This window comes from Lepisma saccharinum, chromosome 18 (genome assembly GCF_977018435.1).
Source record: "Lepisma saccharinum chromosome 18, izLepSacc3.1, whole genome shotgun sequence".
NCBI classification, from domain to species: domain Eukaryota; kingdom Metazoa; phylum Arthropoda; class Insecta; order Zygentoma; family Lepismatidae; genus Lepisma; species Lepisma saccharinum.
This window is the reverse complement of record NC_139246.1, coordinates 18,796,202-18,815,235: the sequence shown is the minus strand read 5'-3', so window position 1 is coordinate 18,815,235 and position 19,034 is coordinate 18,796,202. Positions and strand designations below refer to the sequence as shown.

At 39.3% G+C, this 19,034-nt stretch overlaps 1 protein-coding gene across 3 annotated transcripts in view; it reads right to left on the bottom strand.

Annotated features, from left to right (window-relative positions):
• The window catches only part of LOC146001889 (3-oxoacyl-[acyl-carrier-protein] reductase FabG-like), a 76,764-nt gene that overhangs the window by 15,407 nt on the left and 42,323 nt on the right, over window positions 1-19,034 (bottom strand). The window contains exons 5-7 of one of the 3 annotated variants that reach the window (XM_083139599.1): window positions 10,356-10,535; window positions 8,592-8,762; window positions 7,134-7,316 (exon numbers count right to left, since the gene is read on the bottom strand). In XM_083139599.1, the coding sequence (XP_082995725.1) occupies window positions 7,158-7,316; window positions 8,592-8,762; window positions 10,356-10,535 (510 nt within the window). In that variant the 3' untranslated portion in view covers window positions 7,134-7,157. Of the gene's footprint in view, window positions 1-7,129; window positions 7,317-8,591; window positions 8,763-10,355; window positions 10,536-19,034 lie in introns of those variants that run through there. The other 2 variants (XM_083139598.1, XM_083139600.1) reach the window with 2 other exon arrangements.

Genomic DNA, 19,034 nt, shown 5'->3' with positions numbered 1-19,034 from the left:
ATAAACAAGCTGCCATTTGAACTACACATTCCAGGCTATCAGTATTGTGGTCCAGGCACAAAATTGGACCATAGATTAAACAGAGGGGATCCTGGTGTTAATCCCCTAGATGCTGCTTGTAGAGACCATGACATAGCATACAACACAGATTCTGATCTTGACAAGAGACATGTTGCAGACAAGAAATTAGAAGAGGCTGCATTTGGTAGATTTGTAAGCAAAGATGCTTCTTTGAGTGAGAGAATAGCAGCATTGGGGACCACCATAGCTATGAACACCAAACAAAAACTGGGGTGGGGGCTGTGAATATATATATATAATAAACCTAGAATGAAGGCCAAGGGTGTTATGTATCAAATACCTTATGCAGGTCTTAAATCTCTTAAAACTATTGATAGTCTGTTAACCAAAAAGCAGCGCAAGAAAAAAAGCTCTTGTCTTGCAAAGGGCCATGGTATGAAATTGTTGCTTAGTACCCCCCAATTAAAAAAATTACAACAATCTAGAAAAAAATCACATGTGGGGGGTTTCATATTTACTATCCCGGCCATCTTAGCAGCACTTGGGGCTGTTGGGAGCTTGGCTGGGGGATCAGCTGCCATAGCAAAAACAGTAATAGATGCCAAGAAAAATAAGGCAGAATTAGATGAATTGAAGCGCCATAACCTGGCCATGGAGAAACAAGGCAAAGGTGTTAAGAGAGCCATGAATAAGTTTAAAAAAAACAAGAGCCGCTTACAAACCAAGATATTGAAGCTTTAATCAAGCCACTGGGCATCAAAAATTTTAGAGGTGTGTACATGTCTGATTCTTTACCAGAACAACCACTCAACAAAGAGTGTGGCATTGTTAATTTGGATAAGTACAAAAATCAGGACACTCACTGGATCTGTTATCTTAAATATTTAAACAATGAGGCATTTGTGTTTGATTCATTTGGAGGTGTTCCACCTGAAAATTTAGTAAAATATCTAAAATCAACTAATCTTTATTACAATAATGCCCGTGTACAAAATTTCAAAGATGTTAATTGTGGACATTTGTGTTTATCTGTTCTTAGATATATGTCTCAAATAAATAAACCATCAATTGAAAATTTTCAAAAAGCTCTGTGGTATCTGAAACATCATGGGGGTATTTCATCTCACCAGCCAAAATTCAATATTGAAACTCAAATTGCATGATGATATAGTGTATCCCAAAACAATAGCTCTCAGAGCATTTTATGGCATGTACTTGATCCCTAATATTACACACCACAACAACAAAATTGCAGTTGGTGATCAAAAAATTGTCATCACTCCAGGGCAGTATAATCTGTCCACTCTAAATGCTCAGTTACCCAGAGGTATAGTATTAACTCAAAATTCTGTCACTCACAGAGTAGAGATTGTATCTGCTACAGAAACAGTGGATCTGGGTACTATAGGAGAGCTGTTAGGCTTTGAGAACAACACAAAACTTGAACCGTCCATCAAACACACTGCTATTAATATACCTAAATTCTTAGCCATAGAGACTCTGAATATTCACTGTAATGTGGCCGAGGGTATGATCACCAAATCAAATGGCATAGGCACTCACAAACAAACTGGCATCATTGCAACATTTAAACCTAATTCTGAATTTATGGAGCCAATCATCTACACTCCATCCCCAACATTATATTTTCCTGTGTGCCATAATAGAATAGATAATATTGAATTGATGGTCACTAATGAAAAAGAAGAATTAGTTGATTTTGCTGGAGCCACAACAACTGCAATCATAGAGATTAATATTTAAATAAAAATACATACAAAAAAAATGGAAAATATTGAGAGTTATGAGCTACAATCATTCCCCCCAAACAGGAGGACATTTGCAAATTTAAATCAACCCAACACAGAAATTGAGGTTGATCTTGATGTAGGGGATGGCTTTATACACCCTCACAGAGCAGATCTATACATCAAATTTGATGTTGTAAAGCTCGATGGAACAGATTATCCGGCAAATTCAAACATAAGATTGGTGGACAATTTTGTGCCGCATCTGTTCTCTGAAATTGAGATCAGAAAGCATGGTGTTGTTATAAACAGAGTGGATTATCCCGGCATTACCTCCACAGCTTTGGCCACACTAAAATTATCCAAAACCGAGGCTTCTTACTACAAAATAGGTGGATTTGAGGCTGGTGATAAAATATTAACCAAGAGCCACACAGTGCTGTTCCCCATGCGCCTGTTGCCAGGATTCTTCTCAGATTACAAAGATATTATGTGGAAGAGTGGTTTAAGAATCACATTTAGAAGAGCTGCCAATGATAATAATGCTTTGATGAGGTACAGTACATTAAATTCTACAGGGGAAGCTCTGCCCAATACCTTACCTGATGAAGGCAAATGCATTATTCAGACTATGGAGCTAAGAATCCCAGTTGTTGAATATGAGGCCAGTTATGCTCTTAAATACAAAGCAGATATAATAAAAAATCCACAGATTCCTTTACAATTTTATACATATCAATGTGTACAGAAGCCTGCCGCTGGTACTTATTATGAGTTTGATGCTACAAATTCATTCTCCAGTATACAATATGACATGCCGGATTTTGTGGTGGTATTGTTTCAGACTGGAAGACACAATAATCAGGAAAAAAATTCAAGTAGATTTGATAACTGCAACATCAAGAACATATATCTTAAAAATGGCAGAAATGAGGTATTTCCGAGAGAAAATTATAATTTAGACATGTCCAAGGATGATTTCCTTAAATTATATGAAGCATTTACAGCATACAAAAGGGTCACTACTGGCAATACTGACATGTATTACACACCAGATGAATTCAAAGCACAGAGACCCATGTTTGTAATCAACACTTCAAAAAGAAAACAAGTTGTGGTTAATGACAGGACAAACATTAAAATTATCTGTGAATTCCACGATACACTCCCTGATGACACCATATGTAGTGTTATTCTCATAGGTGAAAAATCATATGTTTATGATGTAAGAAATGAGAGAGTCACAGAGCAATTCTAGAAAGTCTCTGCATATTACATTGTTTTAATATTAGATAAACAAATTGAGGCTGGTGTCCAATTGAACTTAAACCGGAAGTAAATATGTGTGTGTGGGTGTGTGTGTGTGTGTGGGTGTGGGTGGGTGTGTGTGTGTGTGTTAATACGTTTGGCGTAGTTTTAGGTGTGGCCAAAAAAAATATCAAGAGGGGCATATTTTTGACAGGTTTATGGACAACAATCTCACAGAAGTGCCTTTTGTAAGTGTAGACAAATCAATCTGAGGGGGGGGTCATACTTTCTCAGGAAATTCCCGAGGGCATTTTTACAAAAATCTTGGATTAGACAGGGTTCCACACTTGAGCAAAAAGCTCATATGGGCATGTTGAGCTAGTTTTAAGTGTAGTCAAATCTGCATGAGGGGGGTTCATACTTTCTCGAGTTTATAATAGGTCAAATCACACTACTGGAACTTGAAGGAAAAGATTTTGTCTCTTACCATTGTTTAATCCACCAGGCGAATTTGTGTACAAAACTATTGGATTTGAAAATGTAATGAAAGTTATTGTGACGGTCGTCAACTTTATTAGGTCACGAGGATTGAATCATCGTCAGTTCCAAGAGTTTTTGACCCAAGAGTGCGAAACAGATCACGGCGTTGTGATTTATTATAGTGATGTGCATTGGTTGAGCAGAGGGAAGGTTCTTAAAAGAGTGTTTGATTTAAGGGCCGAGATAGAGCAATTCATGCAAAGCAAGGGGAAGTCTATTGGAATTCAACGTTCCGGAATGGATGGCAGACTTTGCCTCTGTGACTGACATCTCGTTGCATACGAATGACTTAAATAGCTGGCTACAATCCAAAGATCAACTGGTGCACGCTCTGTTTGATCACATCAAAGCTTTTGTGGCCAAGCTCAAACTTTGGGAGTCACAACTCACAAGAAAAGATTTGACTCATTTTCAGCGCCTCGTTAATTTCAACTCTTCGCCTCTTGATGAATACGCTACAAAACTAGCTGACTTGCGAAATGAGTTCGAAAAAAGATTTAATGATTTTCGCAACTAGCAGTCTTCTTGTGTAAAAAATTGTAATACCTTTTTGACCTTGCTAAAACATGGGTCCCTTAGTCCACCACGGACTCTATTTCCTTCAAAGGGGAGACTCTTGCATCACTACAGACAATGATTGCCTACTGGTTATGTTAACCATTTTGCAAAATATTGTGTGAATTGTATTATATTATAGTTGAAATACATGTTTCGACACCTGACAAACAAATAGGAATCCCTTGATTGATCAATGACTTCTTGGATTACAGTGCAATTATTAACATTTGATATTAAGTTTCATAGAAAGAAATGTTTTAATAGGGTGCAAATAATTTTACGGGGGCGCCATGGCATTCTCCTTAATATTCTTTTTTCATATGATCGTTTGGCTCTCAGGGCCGACTACCGCCACCCCATATAACTATGGCTCTGAACTTGAACTATAAGAATAGGAGACACTGCGAACGAAGCGAGCAAGAAAATTTTACGAAATGTATTTTTATTTGTATAAAATTTGAAATCGAAGGGAGGTCAACTTCCCCTCTGTGCTCCTTGCAAGTACCCTTGGCCGCCTGGAAGAAAAATGCAAGGAACACGTAAAAACTAATTCCATCATGAGTATCCAATTTTCCTGCTATTCTTAGATTCTCCTAGTCTTGTTTTTTTACTTCAATGTTTGCTTCCCCTAGAATGAACTTCCGTCCAAGGTCGGGAGGGGGGGGGAATATGGACCCTGCCCCCTGTGGTTGCGGCACTATCTCTGAGTATCTCTTCATCAATTTCACGTCATCATTCATTATTGCGGTTAGCTAGAAGTGGTAGAAAAGCAACGCTAAGTAATAAGATTCAAATATCCACTCCCTTCCTCTACCACATGAATCACTATTACCAAGAGGTAGACTTGGGAAACAAAAATTGAAGCAGTTCCAAGTTCATAGCAACACATCCAAGAAAAAAAAGATCGGAACACATTCGGCACCATGAATACAAGACTACTCAAAATGTCAAACTGTTCTAGATACTGAAAATTGGGAAATAATTTCCCGAAGTCTGAATCTGGAAGGGAATCCCTCCAATCCTGATACGACATTATACGGAATCCCTAGAGTAACACATGATACAATTTTAAACATTAGTGAGAATTTCAGGTAGGAATGTGTTCTGTATTTTTCACAAGGGGGGCAGAGCAGGCTCTCAAGGGGGGGGCAGTTGCCCCCTGCCCACCTCTACCTACGGCCCTGCATCCATGTCCAGGTCGGGATATATATATATATAGCTATACACTCACATACATACATACATACGTATACATATATATCTTTAGCCGGCTACAATGCCCGGGGTTCCGGGTTCGAATCCCGACCTGGACATGGATGTTTGTGAGTGTCCATTGATCAATTAAACTATTTCTATTAAATATTATGGGAATTTTATCACATCATTTGTGTTATCACATCATGCAGAAGTTAAATATATATATATATATATATGACACACACACACGTATTATGTGTGTGTGTTTTTAGGAATTTATAAGCTCTCCAAATTATATTAGTTCCTTCAAAATTTGTCGAGAAATGTAAATGTGGTTAAATTAATGGAGTGTTTGGTTTCTTCTTGCCACCCTTAGCCTGGCAACTATGACTGATAAAGGAAACTACCTCCAAATTATGCTTTATTGCTATTTGAGTTTGAACTGTCTTAATCAGTGGCGATGCTAGATAAAGGGCAACTAGGACACTGCCCCACAACAATTTTAACATAAAAAAGTTCATCTGAAGATACGATCGGTATATAACTATTTTTTTCCCTCCACTCCTACGTTACTGCAACCAGATGTACAGGGTGTGCACCCTGTGCGAGGCTAATATATTTCTGCGGCCTGTTGGAGAGAGTCAGATCTCAACTCTGCCCTGAGACGTGACGTCACTAACTGATCCAAAGCTTTACAGCATAGGCAAAGGACGGTACTCCCTCACAATGGAAAAGCGCAAAATTCGTAGCCGTCTCTGGGCAGTGAACGAGGTGCCCTGCCCTTTCATGTTTGCCTTATTCCCCGTTCAGTGTTTCCTACTCTTGGCAGGCACTTCATTTCGTTCTTCCAGCCTTCGTGCTTTCACCTTCCTCAGTAAGATGCAGAAGCATTAAGCTAGAAAAAATCCCTCGAATGCTTTTCTTCGCGCTTGTTCCGGCGACCTGAAAAGTTGACAACACTTTTTATTGTACAAACTAGTCCCTCGGTATTTTCAAAAAGATCCTCCTTCCTTTCCATTGTATACGGATTTGGATTTGAAGTGTGTGAGTTTGCGTTGCGTTCCATCTGTATGCGTGTTGATCGCTTATGAAATAATTAGTTTTTTTTTTCGCGAGTGAAAGAGTTTATAGTTACTGTACGTGTGTATTTATTTGTGTGGTTGTGTCTGTGTTCCAGACAACTTGACATGCAGATTATCTTCGTAAGTATAAACGAACTTTTTTGGGGGTACATGGACAATGAAAAGTGTTGTAACTGAACTTAACGGTGCATCATCTTCCTAGTTAGTTGGCCTCCCCCATGGCGCAGTGGTAGCGTCATTGCCTTGTAATCAAGGGGTCCCGGGTTCGATACCCGGTGGAGGCACAAGTGGTTCGGATCCCACTTTAAACTGTAGGTCCAGTCCCGATTAGCCTTACTGTGCATAAAGTGGACTTAAAACACCAACCCAATCCTAGTTAGTTATTGATATTAGATCGGAATTTGTTACATTTCATTCCAAATAGTGACCCATTGTTCGAACAATTTACTTACTCTATGTCAAGGAACTCTTCTCAAAAACCTTAAAGAAAAATTTAGATGTTATCTGCCCCCCCCCCCCGAAATGTGCCCTGCCTGCCTGGAAAGACACGCGCCGCCCCTGGTCTTAATAACAAACGTTTTATGCAAGCAACATATATTCATTTGTAGTATCAAGCATGTACACAAGTTTTGTTCTGGCACGGGTTCTTCTTGCATGAATACAAAAAACTCACTTTTAAAAAGAATACACAAATATGAGAACAGGTATATCTGTAAATAACGAACTTCGGAAAAATAACCTTGTTTCTCGGTATATTTAGATGTTAACGGACGCAGGCGATGCCTAGACCAGCGTCGACAGGCAACAAGACTCCAGTCACAAATGATGCGTCGTCTGAGGCTAAGTAGGCTATGGCATTGGCCACGTCCTGAACCGTCCCCACTCTCCCTAACGGATGTATCGCTTTGGAATTCTCCAGGTACTGTAAAACAAGAACATTGAACGAATGAAACGACTTTCAGTTGCTCTGTGTATGTAATGTGAAACTATCCCAAAATATTCATATGGTATACACAGGCACGTATCTAGAAATATGTTTCGGGGAGGGCCCGAGGTTTCAGTAACGTGGCTGCAGTGTAGCAATATCAGTGCCCAGGAAACCGGAAATGTTCACAAATCAGGAAAAAGCTCAGTGTGTCCCCTGGTATCATAAGCAACAAAGCCTGTACAATTTGCACTTTGCATGCACGAAAAAATAAACGTTTGTGTAAGATATCATAAAGATAACTTTTTGGCTGATGTTTTACGTTGTTTGATATCGCTGAGGTTGATGGTTCGGCCACTTCTCGGTAAGTCAGCAACAGATTCTGTGGTCTTGAACTTGTGATACAACAACTTAATGCTCTCTACATCGGGCGGCATCTTTCCATAAGTTGTTTGAAAGTTCCTCTGCACTGTTATTGGTGACCGGGTGTCGTGACACACTGAGATTTTTCCTGATTTGTGAACATTTCGGTTTCCTGGGCACTAACACTGCTACACTACAGCCACGTTACTGAAACCTGGAACAAAAAACTTCGTTAGTTTTCCAACATTTTGGCACCACTTTCACATCTATACATTGCATATAGCGGATATGAATGAAGTTTGTAATCAGGGAAAGACTTCTGGGACACCCGGTATATTATAATTATTATACGAGCTTTGCAGGAACATGGTAACTTCAAACTGAATGATTTTTTTAGAGACAGCAAGCAACACTATTTGGAGGAAAAATATGCCTCGACCCCCCTCCGTGGAAAAATGCATTGCCTTGCTTGCCTTTCCATAGAAAAATTCTCCAGTTGTCCTTATTTGTCATTGGCCTCCCTTGTACAAGATGTTCTTTTCAAATTTCCAAATTTCGTTCTTGTGTTAAAATCAGGCAAAAATGAAGCAAGTGGTTAGTATTCTTCAGTTTCGTTAGCATATTATCATAGATGCCTACTAAAGTTGATTGATATTTGATTTAGGGACTAAAACATGCATGCATATTTCATGTTTTCTTTATTTTCAACGTTGCACCCCCTAAATTTCTTTCCGCACCCCCTCAGTACCCTTAGACGATTAATCCTGGCGCCGCCACTGTTGGTGGTGTGTGAATATAGCACTACTTACCACCACCGCTCTGGTCGAGAATGTATGGAGCATTATCCACACCTATATGCCCTCACGGCATGACTTCATTTCAACTTTATGGGCATAATATCGAACTAACCTCCTGGTACACCTGCTCACTCATCCCTGCTCTTCTGTGGATGTCCGTGATGATGACGGCTGGATTGACGGAGTTCACCCGGACTCCCCTCCCGGCCAGTTCAAGGGCCACCGCCTGGGTTAACTGGTCCAGTGCCGCTTTGCTCACAGTGTACGCAATAATCCCTGGAAACTAGACGAGCAAAGGATAGACGGTTAATACTAGGAGAATACTACTATTCTAAAAAAACCTTGTAGCTGAGGAGGAGGATATCTTAATTCACACACACATATATATGAATTATTGTATGATGTATATTTATTGTTTTATTGTTATTGGTTATTGTATGTAAAAATAAATCACGAAATATTTATATTCATATATATATATATATATATATATATATATATATATAAAGGAATTCATTTGTTACTTACATCTTTACATTCTTGTTTTACTTGTATCGTGTATATATTGTTATTAGTGTAGATCTGTTAATGGTCTCTTAAAAGAAAGAGAGAGAGAGAGAGAGAGAGAGAGAGAGAGAGAGAAGAGAAGAGAAGAGAAGAAGAAGCAGCATGAAACAAACACTCACACTCACAAACACAGGCAGAGACAGACATTATCCCTCCCTCACTCTTTTATGTGTGTAATTATTTGAAATCAAAACTAATTGTGTATCTTTGTTGTTATAACAAATACTTTTCCCTCCGGGAACTTTTGGTTGGGGGATTTTTCAGGACAAGATTGTTGGTGGGGGAATCTCCCCATGTTCAATTAGGATTTCGCAACTGCTGTTCTGGCATTTATGTAACAGTAAAACCCCGTAGCTAAATATTTTGGCGCCCTAGGCAGCATTGTAGCTTAAACCCCCTCCTCCCCACCAACCAACCAAGCACCGACATCTTATGTGTGTCCTTCGACATTTTCTTCTTCTACGGTTTGTGATATTTACATCCTACAAATTCTGAAATGAGGACGCAAAGGAAAACTAAAAAGATATGTAGGTTATATCGAAAGATTCGTAGTTTGTATTTCTGATTTGAAATAAGGTTAAGAAATTTAAGAATATTTCAGTTACCACAAATCAATCAATCAATTTTAAAACTTACTTTTATTTAGATCGTTCGGCTTCTAGGGCCAACTCCCGCCGTCTCTAGCTACGGTTCTGAACTTGAATTGCCCCCTGCGAGTATACTTGGCCCCTTGCCCGCCCTAGAACTCATCTCCCGTCCAAGGTTGGGGCCCAATGCCCTCACTGCCCCCCTGTGGTTGTGCCACTGAGGATAAGAATAATAATTGTACCAGGTTGAATGGTGGCATCTGTTTTAATGTCCTGACCCTTACGGCCTTCCCGATGGCGCAGTGGTAGCGTCGTCGCCTTGTAGTAAAGGGGTCCCGGGTTCGATACCCGGTGGAGGCACATGGCCTTTAAACCGTAGGTCCAGTCCCGATTGGCTTTACTGTGCATAAGGTGGACTTAAAACACCAACTCAACGTCCTGACACCCCTTCAAAAGAAGTATCTAGGGTCACTTCATCCCTTGAAAATATTCGATGGAAGCAAAGCTGGGGTAACACCTTGGATGTTTTCCTTCTCCCCTTACCTTGCCAAGTGTAAATTTCTCTAGGTTTCAGTCCCCCTTCCCCGCGCCCCCAGCTTACCCCGCCCTACGGGCCTGTAGCAGTAATAAGATAGAAATATGATCTGTAAGTGTTCTCACTTTTGAATCATCCTAATTCTTGTATATGTACAGTACATACTGCAGTAATAATATATACTTACAGTTCTAATCCCCGACAAGCTTGAGACATTCACAATGTTCCCTTTAGTTTTTAGTAGGTGTGGGATCGCAAGTTTTGTCAGGACGAAAACAGACTTGACATTGACATCTAGGACGGTTTCAAAATCTTCCAGGCTTGTGTTTTCTATGCCTCCATGCTTCAGAATTCCTGCGTTATTGACCTGGAAGAAGCAAGAAATAAATTAACTTCTTCTCTCCGATTTTATATTTAGCCAGTTAGTATAAAATGAGAAAACTACACACTGAATACCTAGATATTGTACACGTATATACAGGGTGACCTGTAATTAGATGTATTCCCTCAAAGGTGTTAAAGTACAGGCAATTTGTAAATAAATTTGACCATATGATAGCCCGTCCGAAAATTAGTAGTTTTGGAGATAATCGATTTTTTTAAATTACAATTTTCCACATAAAAATACGAATTGAGAAAAACAGCTCATTGTATGGCACTTATTTAAGCGTTTTCTGATAGCTAACAAATAAAGTGGTTCGTTGAAAAAAAGGTTTGTCCCAAATAACAATTACATGTAAGTAACGGGTGGGTCTAAACTTACAAGTGGTGATAAAGAAATGCACTCTTAGTTTACTTGGCAACGTATTAATAACAAAAATGGTATGATACGAAGCGTACAAATTACTTAAGTTACTTCCTTGTGCCATCAGCTATCCAACAAGGTACAAATGTTGCTAACATTCACATTTGTGTTCAAGAAATAATACTTCATTCATTTTCATGTTAATTTCCTTAGAAGCGCGATATCTGGGCCGCTGTTACGCTTTGGCTGTTAGATGTTACATTGTACGCCCACTATAGGACAATACTTGCCTTATCACGTAAACAAGTTATACAAATGTGAATCATGCAGCTCACTAGATGGCAGTATCTAAGAGCCTATCTAAGGTTGAAAGTGGCTGATCTACATAAATCTACTTTGCGTAGCCTCGCAACGAAATCAATAAGTAATAGAATAGATGCTAATGTTGTTATTGTGCTGTTCAACAATGGCTGCATTCGACAATGAAGAATACGCTGATATTTTGTAGTTACGGGTTTTGTGATGGTGAGGCGGCTACAGCACGAAGAGAATACGAGCGTCGTTTCCCTAATCGCCGTTTACCAGACGCACAAGTGTTTTGTATGACATCGGCGCATCCGGAAAACCGGTTCGGTTCGACGACGGCAATTCGATGCAGGCAGACCTCGCGAGTTTGCTCCTGAAGCGGAGGAGGAAACACTGTATAGTGTAAATCACCAACCCTGAGACCTTCTGTAAACAAACGGTCTCACCCATTCGATGTATCACTCCGCGTCAGCTGATTCATGACCGCAATCATCTGCTGTTACACTCATAGTTCGCCGCACCTATTCATTTTATATAAGAGCCTCTGAATGTGAGAACCCGCTCTCAAAACATCAGACGAATATGCAGCAGCATACATTGTTACTCTCCCGGTCATTCTCTCTTTCATAACCCTTAAAACTGCAGACACTGACACACCACTGCACTGGGATACCAACTTAACCACTTCATTTACTGGTTTCTCAGGATACCACTGACAGAACGTTACATAAATATTGAGTAGAATCTGTTTCTCACCCCTTTTCAAAGGCTGTCCTTGCTGGTGTTTTGAAAACAAGCTCGGAGTAAACGGAGACTTTCCCTCACGCATAGAACTCGGCATGTTATTTTTCTAAGGATAAGTCAGGCAATATTACTAAGTTGCACTACTTCCTTGCTGTTCACATGATTATTTTTAGAAAATAACCAATGATATAAAATATCATTATGTACACAAATATCTAAGCTCATTGAAAGTTACAATGGATATTACTACAAAATGTTCACACTTATCTTGCCTTGCCATGTCACCAAGTTATTTTACGAAGTGCACTATATTTGGTGGAACAAAAATAGTTATTAGGATGCTTGTCAAAGTTTCCAACCACAATAAATTTACGAACTTTCTTTGTCTTGTTTTGATCATCATCATCTTCTTCTTCTTCTTCTTCTTCTTCGTGACCCTTACCGCCGGGTATATGGCAGTTTTGGTCAAAGGTCTGCGATGTAGTACACTTGTGAGCAGAAGTACCATTGAATCGAAGTCATAGTAAGTTGTGGTCGTAAAGATATTATAATATTACACTTCACTGTATTTTAGTACTGATCAGAAGCTTGAACATACACACAAATTTCAAAATTGAATACCATTCTGTCTGGCAAAACTATATAATATCCACATCGTACGCGGTGAAGGAGACGATAATAGGGATGGTATGGATATGGGAAATGGTATTTTGGCTCTGTGTAAACAGTTAAAAAGAGCGTGTCTGTATTTGCTTCTTAACGGGCAATGGAAGAAGAGATGAACTGGCGTTTGTTTGTTTTCTCCGCAATCACAAGCAGGGGAGGGATTTTGATGCAGTCTTGCTAGGTGTTCGTTTGTGCAAACGTGTCCCGTTCGTAGGCGAAGTGTGAAAGTTATCACTTCACGAGGAAGTTTTAGTTTATGAAACCAGGGTCGACTGACTACCTTTTCTGCGTACCATTTATAAGTGGTCGTATTTGCAATTTGATTAAGTGCCCGAGCTTCCCATTGGGAATTAAGTTTCATTTTAACTCGGGGTAGAAGATCAGTACCTATAGGATAAACGAAGGGGAGTAGGAAAAGGAGTGTTCTTTGCCTTTTTTGCGTATTGGTCCACTAAATCCTGATATATATTAAGATTGCTATGAGCTTTTACGTACGTAAATTGCACTCGTTGATCATTTTGGCGGAGATTTAATGTAGTTTGTAAGATCAGGGACGGGAGAATGGGCATGCGGTATGCATCTTTTCCACAACGATCGAGTGTAAATAAAACACTCATTGCGTCAGTTAGAATTAGAGTTTTTTTAAATCCGCTCCACGGGCATAGAGCAATGCCTGGTGTATGGCATAACATTCTGCCGAAAATATGGACATGTCTTGCGGTAAGGAGAATTGTCTGACTATGTTTTGGCAGGGTGCGTAGAATGCGCAGCCGACATGTTCGTCATCTTTTGATCCGTCAGTGTATATGAAGTCATAGTCTGGCCAAATTTCTTTATAATATTCATGTCGACCGAAATCAACATAATTGACATTGACAGGTGACTCGGTAGGAATCTTCAAAGTGTAAATCAAGGGATTTTCTATAGTGTAACTTAAGTGATATGCTTCTCTATCTATGTTGTAACAATACAAAAAATAATATCTAGAACATGATCTATCCAAGGGTAAAGTTTCACCCAGTTGTCGTTGTATTGCAAATGCTTTATTGAAAGGATGGTTTTGTCTTTCCCATATTTTAAATAGAAATTTCGTAGTAGAATACTGGCGTCTAAATGAAAGGGCCTGTTCAGCGCTCTCGTTGTAGACACTAATATTTGGACTAGATTTCATTAATCCTAGACAAACACGGAGTGCCTGTCTCTGTAAAATGTCTATTTTTATCGGCCCAAGTATCAATCGTCCCACCATAAACGGGTGCCGAATACTCGAATAAAGAGCGAAAGCAATTTTTGTAGAACAAAGTCATAATGGAGGGGTGTCCACCCCATTTCGTGTTCGCCAAACCTTTTAGAATATTGATTATTTGTTTTCCTTTTGCTAGCAGTTTGTTAATATGGACTTTCCAATCTAATTTTCTATCAAAGGAAACCCCCAGGTAAGTACAGGAAGATACTACCGGAATCTGTAGTATATGTGTCAGATTGTTAGGGTGTCGGTTTGATGTATAAGGGTTAAATATTATAATTTTTGATTTCTCGGCAGAAAAAGATAAACCGCGAGATAATAATTGAACACGTAGAGTATGAATCAGGTTGCGCAATTCTAAAATTCCTTGTGTGGTGTCTGATGTACTTTGATAAAAACAAAAATCGTCAGCATATTGAATGATGTTGTGAGTGGCACTTGGTATTTGATGTATATATTTGGTGTAAATGTTAAAGAGGAGGGGACTCAGAGGGGAGCCCTGTGGTATTCCGCTCCGAACCAGTCTCGGGCCCTTCACATCATTATGAAACCAGAAGACCAGAATACGTTCCTGATATAGATTCCAAGCTATTTTAGCCACAATCGGGTGAATGTTTATTGAATCAAGAAGATTGCATAATATTGAAATGTCAACGGAGTCATATGCTTTAGCGATGTCAACAAATAAGCTGAAGCAAAATTGTCTCAGGAGTTGGCTATTTTGAATAGCAACAGTGAGTGTAGCAATAGCATCCTGACTACCAAGACCGATGCGAAATCCTAATTGTGTGGATGGGAAAAATTGGCGTTTTTCTAGTGTCCAAACGATTCTATGTTGGAGGGTACGTTCGAATAGTTTAGCCATAACTGGTATCAAAACTATAGGTCGATATGAAGAGGCTTGCATGGTTGGTTTGTTTGGTTTTAAAATAGGTATCACAATATTTTGGGTCCAGCCACGTGGTATTTTTCCTCTGCGATATACATAATTATAAATCGCAGCAAGAATTTCGAACCCTTGAACTGGTAAGTGCTTTAGAATTTGATCATCATCATATTGGACTTACAGCAATGCATATGGCTGTTTATGCCCATTATATATTTTATTTACATAAGATACAATTTACATAAAATCGACAAACAAATTTCAAATACACTCCTATCTATATCATCCTTAGAAATATACATTACCATGTTATATCATTTTGTCTAAAAAAGTGCAAGTAAAATATATTCAATTCACATGCAAGAAAGAAGCCAAATTTATGGGAAATGATTACTGGTGCAAAGAGTTAACCATAAAGGTGAAGCAATAAGTAAAAAAAGAAAGGGCATTGGGTTTAAAGTGAGACGTCATTTGCGGCAGCGTATCCCATACTACAAATTGGCCATTGTTTTACCTTACGTAATGAATCCTGTAACAACGCTGGATTTTCGTGTGGATTATTTTACTTCTATGAGTTTGCAATGCTTTCTGCATGCAGGTGGTTTTGTTTACAGAAGGTCTCAGGGTTTGTGATTTGAACTTTAGTGTTTTCAAAGAGACGGCACTACTTCGACGAGAGTTGTGGCCAAGCAACTTGGCATGAGTCAGTGGAAAGTGTAGTTCACTTTGCATACGGCACGGCTTTATCGATACCACTACACACCCGTGCATGCTCTGGAGGAGGGAGACCCTGCCAGGAAAATGGATTTTTATCGTTTTCTAATAAACGCTGATCTCGAAGATTGACACGGTCGTGCCAGGTTCAACTATAGCATATTAATATCCATAAGAATAAATTTATCTCAATACAAATTGAGCATGAGTAACATGAGACTGTATATCGGTATACACGTGATACCTCCCAGGGCACGGGAAAACATTAAGATTTGCAGTAAATTAACAAACTCAGGACTTACGTGTTAACATCTAGGTTCAGAATATATTTATCTTGATTATGCAATTAAGAACAACATTTTACATCATAACGAAATGCACTAAAAATCATAGTAACAGCAGCACAAAAATTATCACATGAACTTCCATTAATCTCGTAACTTCTATTTTAAGATTCATATCTATCAGGCGGGATGATGCACTTCAGCAGACTGTTCATACGTCCGGGAAGGACATGTCAATCGCCCCCTCCATTGAGAAACAAAATCGACGACGACTCGTGGAAGCACTCACAGTCTAGGAGATTTTGGATTCAACCTTCTAAAAGTATTTTCCTCATGTCTGGAGAACAATTAAAAATCTTCAAATTGTCGAAATTTGCCTTGCACACTTCCTTACGAGTTTTTGTGTCCAATAACACTGCCGTGTTGAATTTCACTTGAGTAGCTATGAACGGTCCTGTCCACAAATAAAACAACTTGGAAATGGTTCGGTTAACAGCTGAACTTGGACGATGACTTCTTAGCAGCACCAGGTCATCCTCCTTTAACTTCAAAGCATGGCACTTCTGCTTCAGTTTCCGCCTCTGCACAGAATATCGTTCCCTTAACTGCACTTGAACAACCTTACTCTGTCAGTCTTTCTCACCGTCTTCTGACACAGGCCATGGAAAATCTCTTAGCACTTGTGGTGGAACTGAATGGTGGAAAAACAATTCAATGGGTGAATATCCTGTAACTTCAGAAAGAGAATTGTTAATTAACCAGGCAACTTCATAAAGATGCTTGGATCAAATCTGGTGATCGTGCTGGCAATAAACCTTAAGTAAACGAGTTATCTCTTGGTTTGCTCTCTCTACTAAGTTTCCTTGAGGGTGGTAGGGCGTCGTACACACATGTTTCATTCCCATGGATTCGATGAAACTCTGCCATGACCTGGAAGTGAACTGGGATCCTCTATCCGACAAAATTAGTTTAACAGCTGGATAATGGGCGAAATATCTCTCCTTCATTAATCGAATTATCTCAACGGTACTAGCCTTCCGCACAGGATAAACTGTGACGAACCTGGAAAAAACATCTATAAGGCTGAGAATATAATAGTACCCTGAAAAAGGCGGTAACTTTCCAATAAGGTCAATGGAAAGCATCTCATGAGGTTCCTTTCCACTAATGTGCAGCTTTTCCTTCATGATACCTAACTTGTCAGGCTTCACTTTTGCACAAATCAGGCAATCACGGATATAGTTAGAAATATCAGGTTTCATTTTTTTCCAATAATATCGGGATTGCAATTGCCTATAACACTTTCCCACACCAAAATGACCGCCGTCATCATGAACTTTTTTCAGCAGCTCGGGACGTCTGGAATTCGGAACACACAACTTGTACTGTGGAGACTCCCCACTGTAACTTCTAAACAGCAATCCATGATGAAGTTTAAAGGACTTCCGTAACCTGGTCATGCCTGCATCTTCGTTTTCAGTAGGCTGCTGAAGTTTAGCAATCATTTCACTGCAAAAAGAATCTTTAGCCTGGGCTTCTTTCCAATCACTCACTTCTTCATCTTCATCTTCTTCCCACAGAAAATTTATGTGCTAATGCAGACAATCAGACTCCGGTTTGCTCTCAGTATCTGCTTTCACAGGATATCTAGATAGCGTATCAGGAATAATGTTTTCTTTTCCACTAACATACACTATTTCGAACTGATATGATTGGATTTTGAAAGACCAACGGGTCAATCGACTATTCCAATTTTTGCTATTTTGCAGCCACTGTAGTCCTTTATGATCAGTATAAATTTTAAATTTTCGCCCCTTAAGATAGACTGCAAAGCGTTCTATTCCAAATAATATAGCAAGGCACTCAAGTTCATGAACAGAAAAATGAAGTTCATTGTTACGTAACTTTCGGCTAGCATATTGGATAACGAAAATATCATGTCCATCTGTCTGGAACAAAACGCAACCAAGCCCTTTTCCACATGCATCTGACTGTAGACAAAATTCTTTAGTAAAATCTGGTTGCGATAGCGCAGGTGCACTAACCAAATCAAGTTTCGTCAATTCGAAAGCTTCATTTTCTACTTCTGTCCATTGAAACTTCACATTTTTGGACAAAAGATAAGTAAGTGGTTGCACTTTTACTGCAAAATTTTCAATGTACTTTCTCCTCCAACCGGCAAGTCCCAAAAATTTCCTAACGTCTTTTCTATTTCTAGGCCTAGGAAAATTTAAAATGGCGTCGTTCTTCTTAGGATCAGTTCGGATGGAATCCCCAGAAACAATATGGCCTAAATATAATATTTCCGACTTAACTAAGTCACATTTCTTCAACTTCACCGTCATTCCAACTTCTTCTAGTCTGGTCAAAACATAATTAATGTGCCGGAAATGTTCGTGCAAATCACAATCGAACAGTAATAAATCGTCGATATACTGGGTCAGAAATGAATCAGTTTCGGGCCCAAATATAGAATGCATAGCCGAAACAAAAACTGAAACTGCGATAGCTATTCCGAAAGGCATTTTTGTAAACATCCACTGTCTTCCTTTATAAGAAAATGCAGTGTATGACTGGCATTCTTGCTTTACAGGAATCTGCAGATACCCGGATACAAAATCAAAACTAGTGAAGTACTTGGCACCTTTAAATTTCTGAAGTGCTTCGTCTATTGGTTCAACAGAACTTCTAGGAACAATAACAAACTTATTCAACAACCGAAAATCTACACACGGACGTACAGACCCATCCGGTTTGTCCACAACAATGAGCGGGTTCAAGTACGGAGAGTTACAAGGCACAATTATTTCCCAATCTTTCCATTTTTGCAGCTCAGCCTCTAGTTTTGCTCTTTTTGCCACTGGAATCGGGTACGGTTTTTGACTCACTGGAACGTTACTGGACAAATGAATATCACAGACTAAGTTCTTGGCAGTGCCAGGCCTCTCTGAAAACACCTTCCTATGTGCAATAAATATCTCGAACAATTCGGCTCTTTGTTCCTTAGCCAATAATTCACTGGAGTCAATCTTCTCCCTTATATCCTCTAGCGGTATAGCCCATTTATCGTAGCTAGCTTCAATCCTCCGGACGCTCATTTGCTTATCAACGGAATCATCTTCATCTAGCTCTTGCTCAATTGGCTCTCCATCCACCATTAGATACAACTTCTTATGCTTTAGATTGATCTCTGCTTCATATTTCTGCAGGAACGAATAATCCAATAATAAGTCTGAAGGCAAATCCTTCACAACAAAAATTTCTAAAGGTATGGT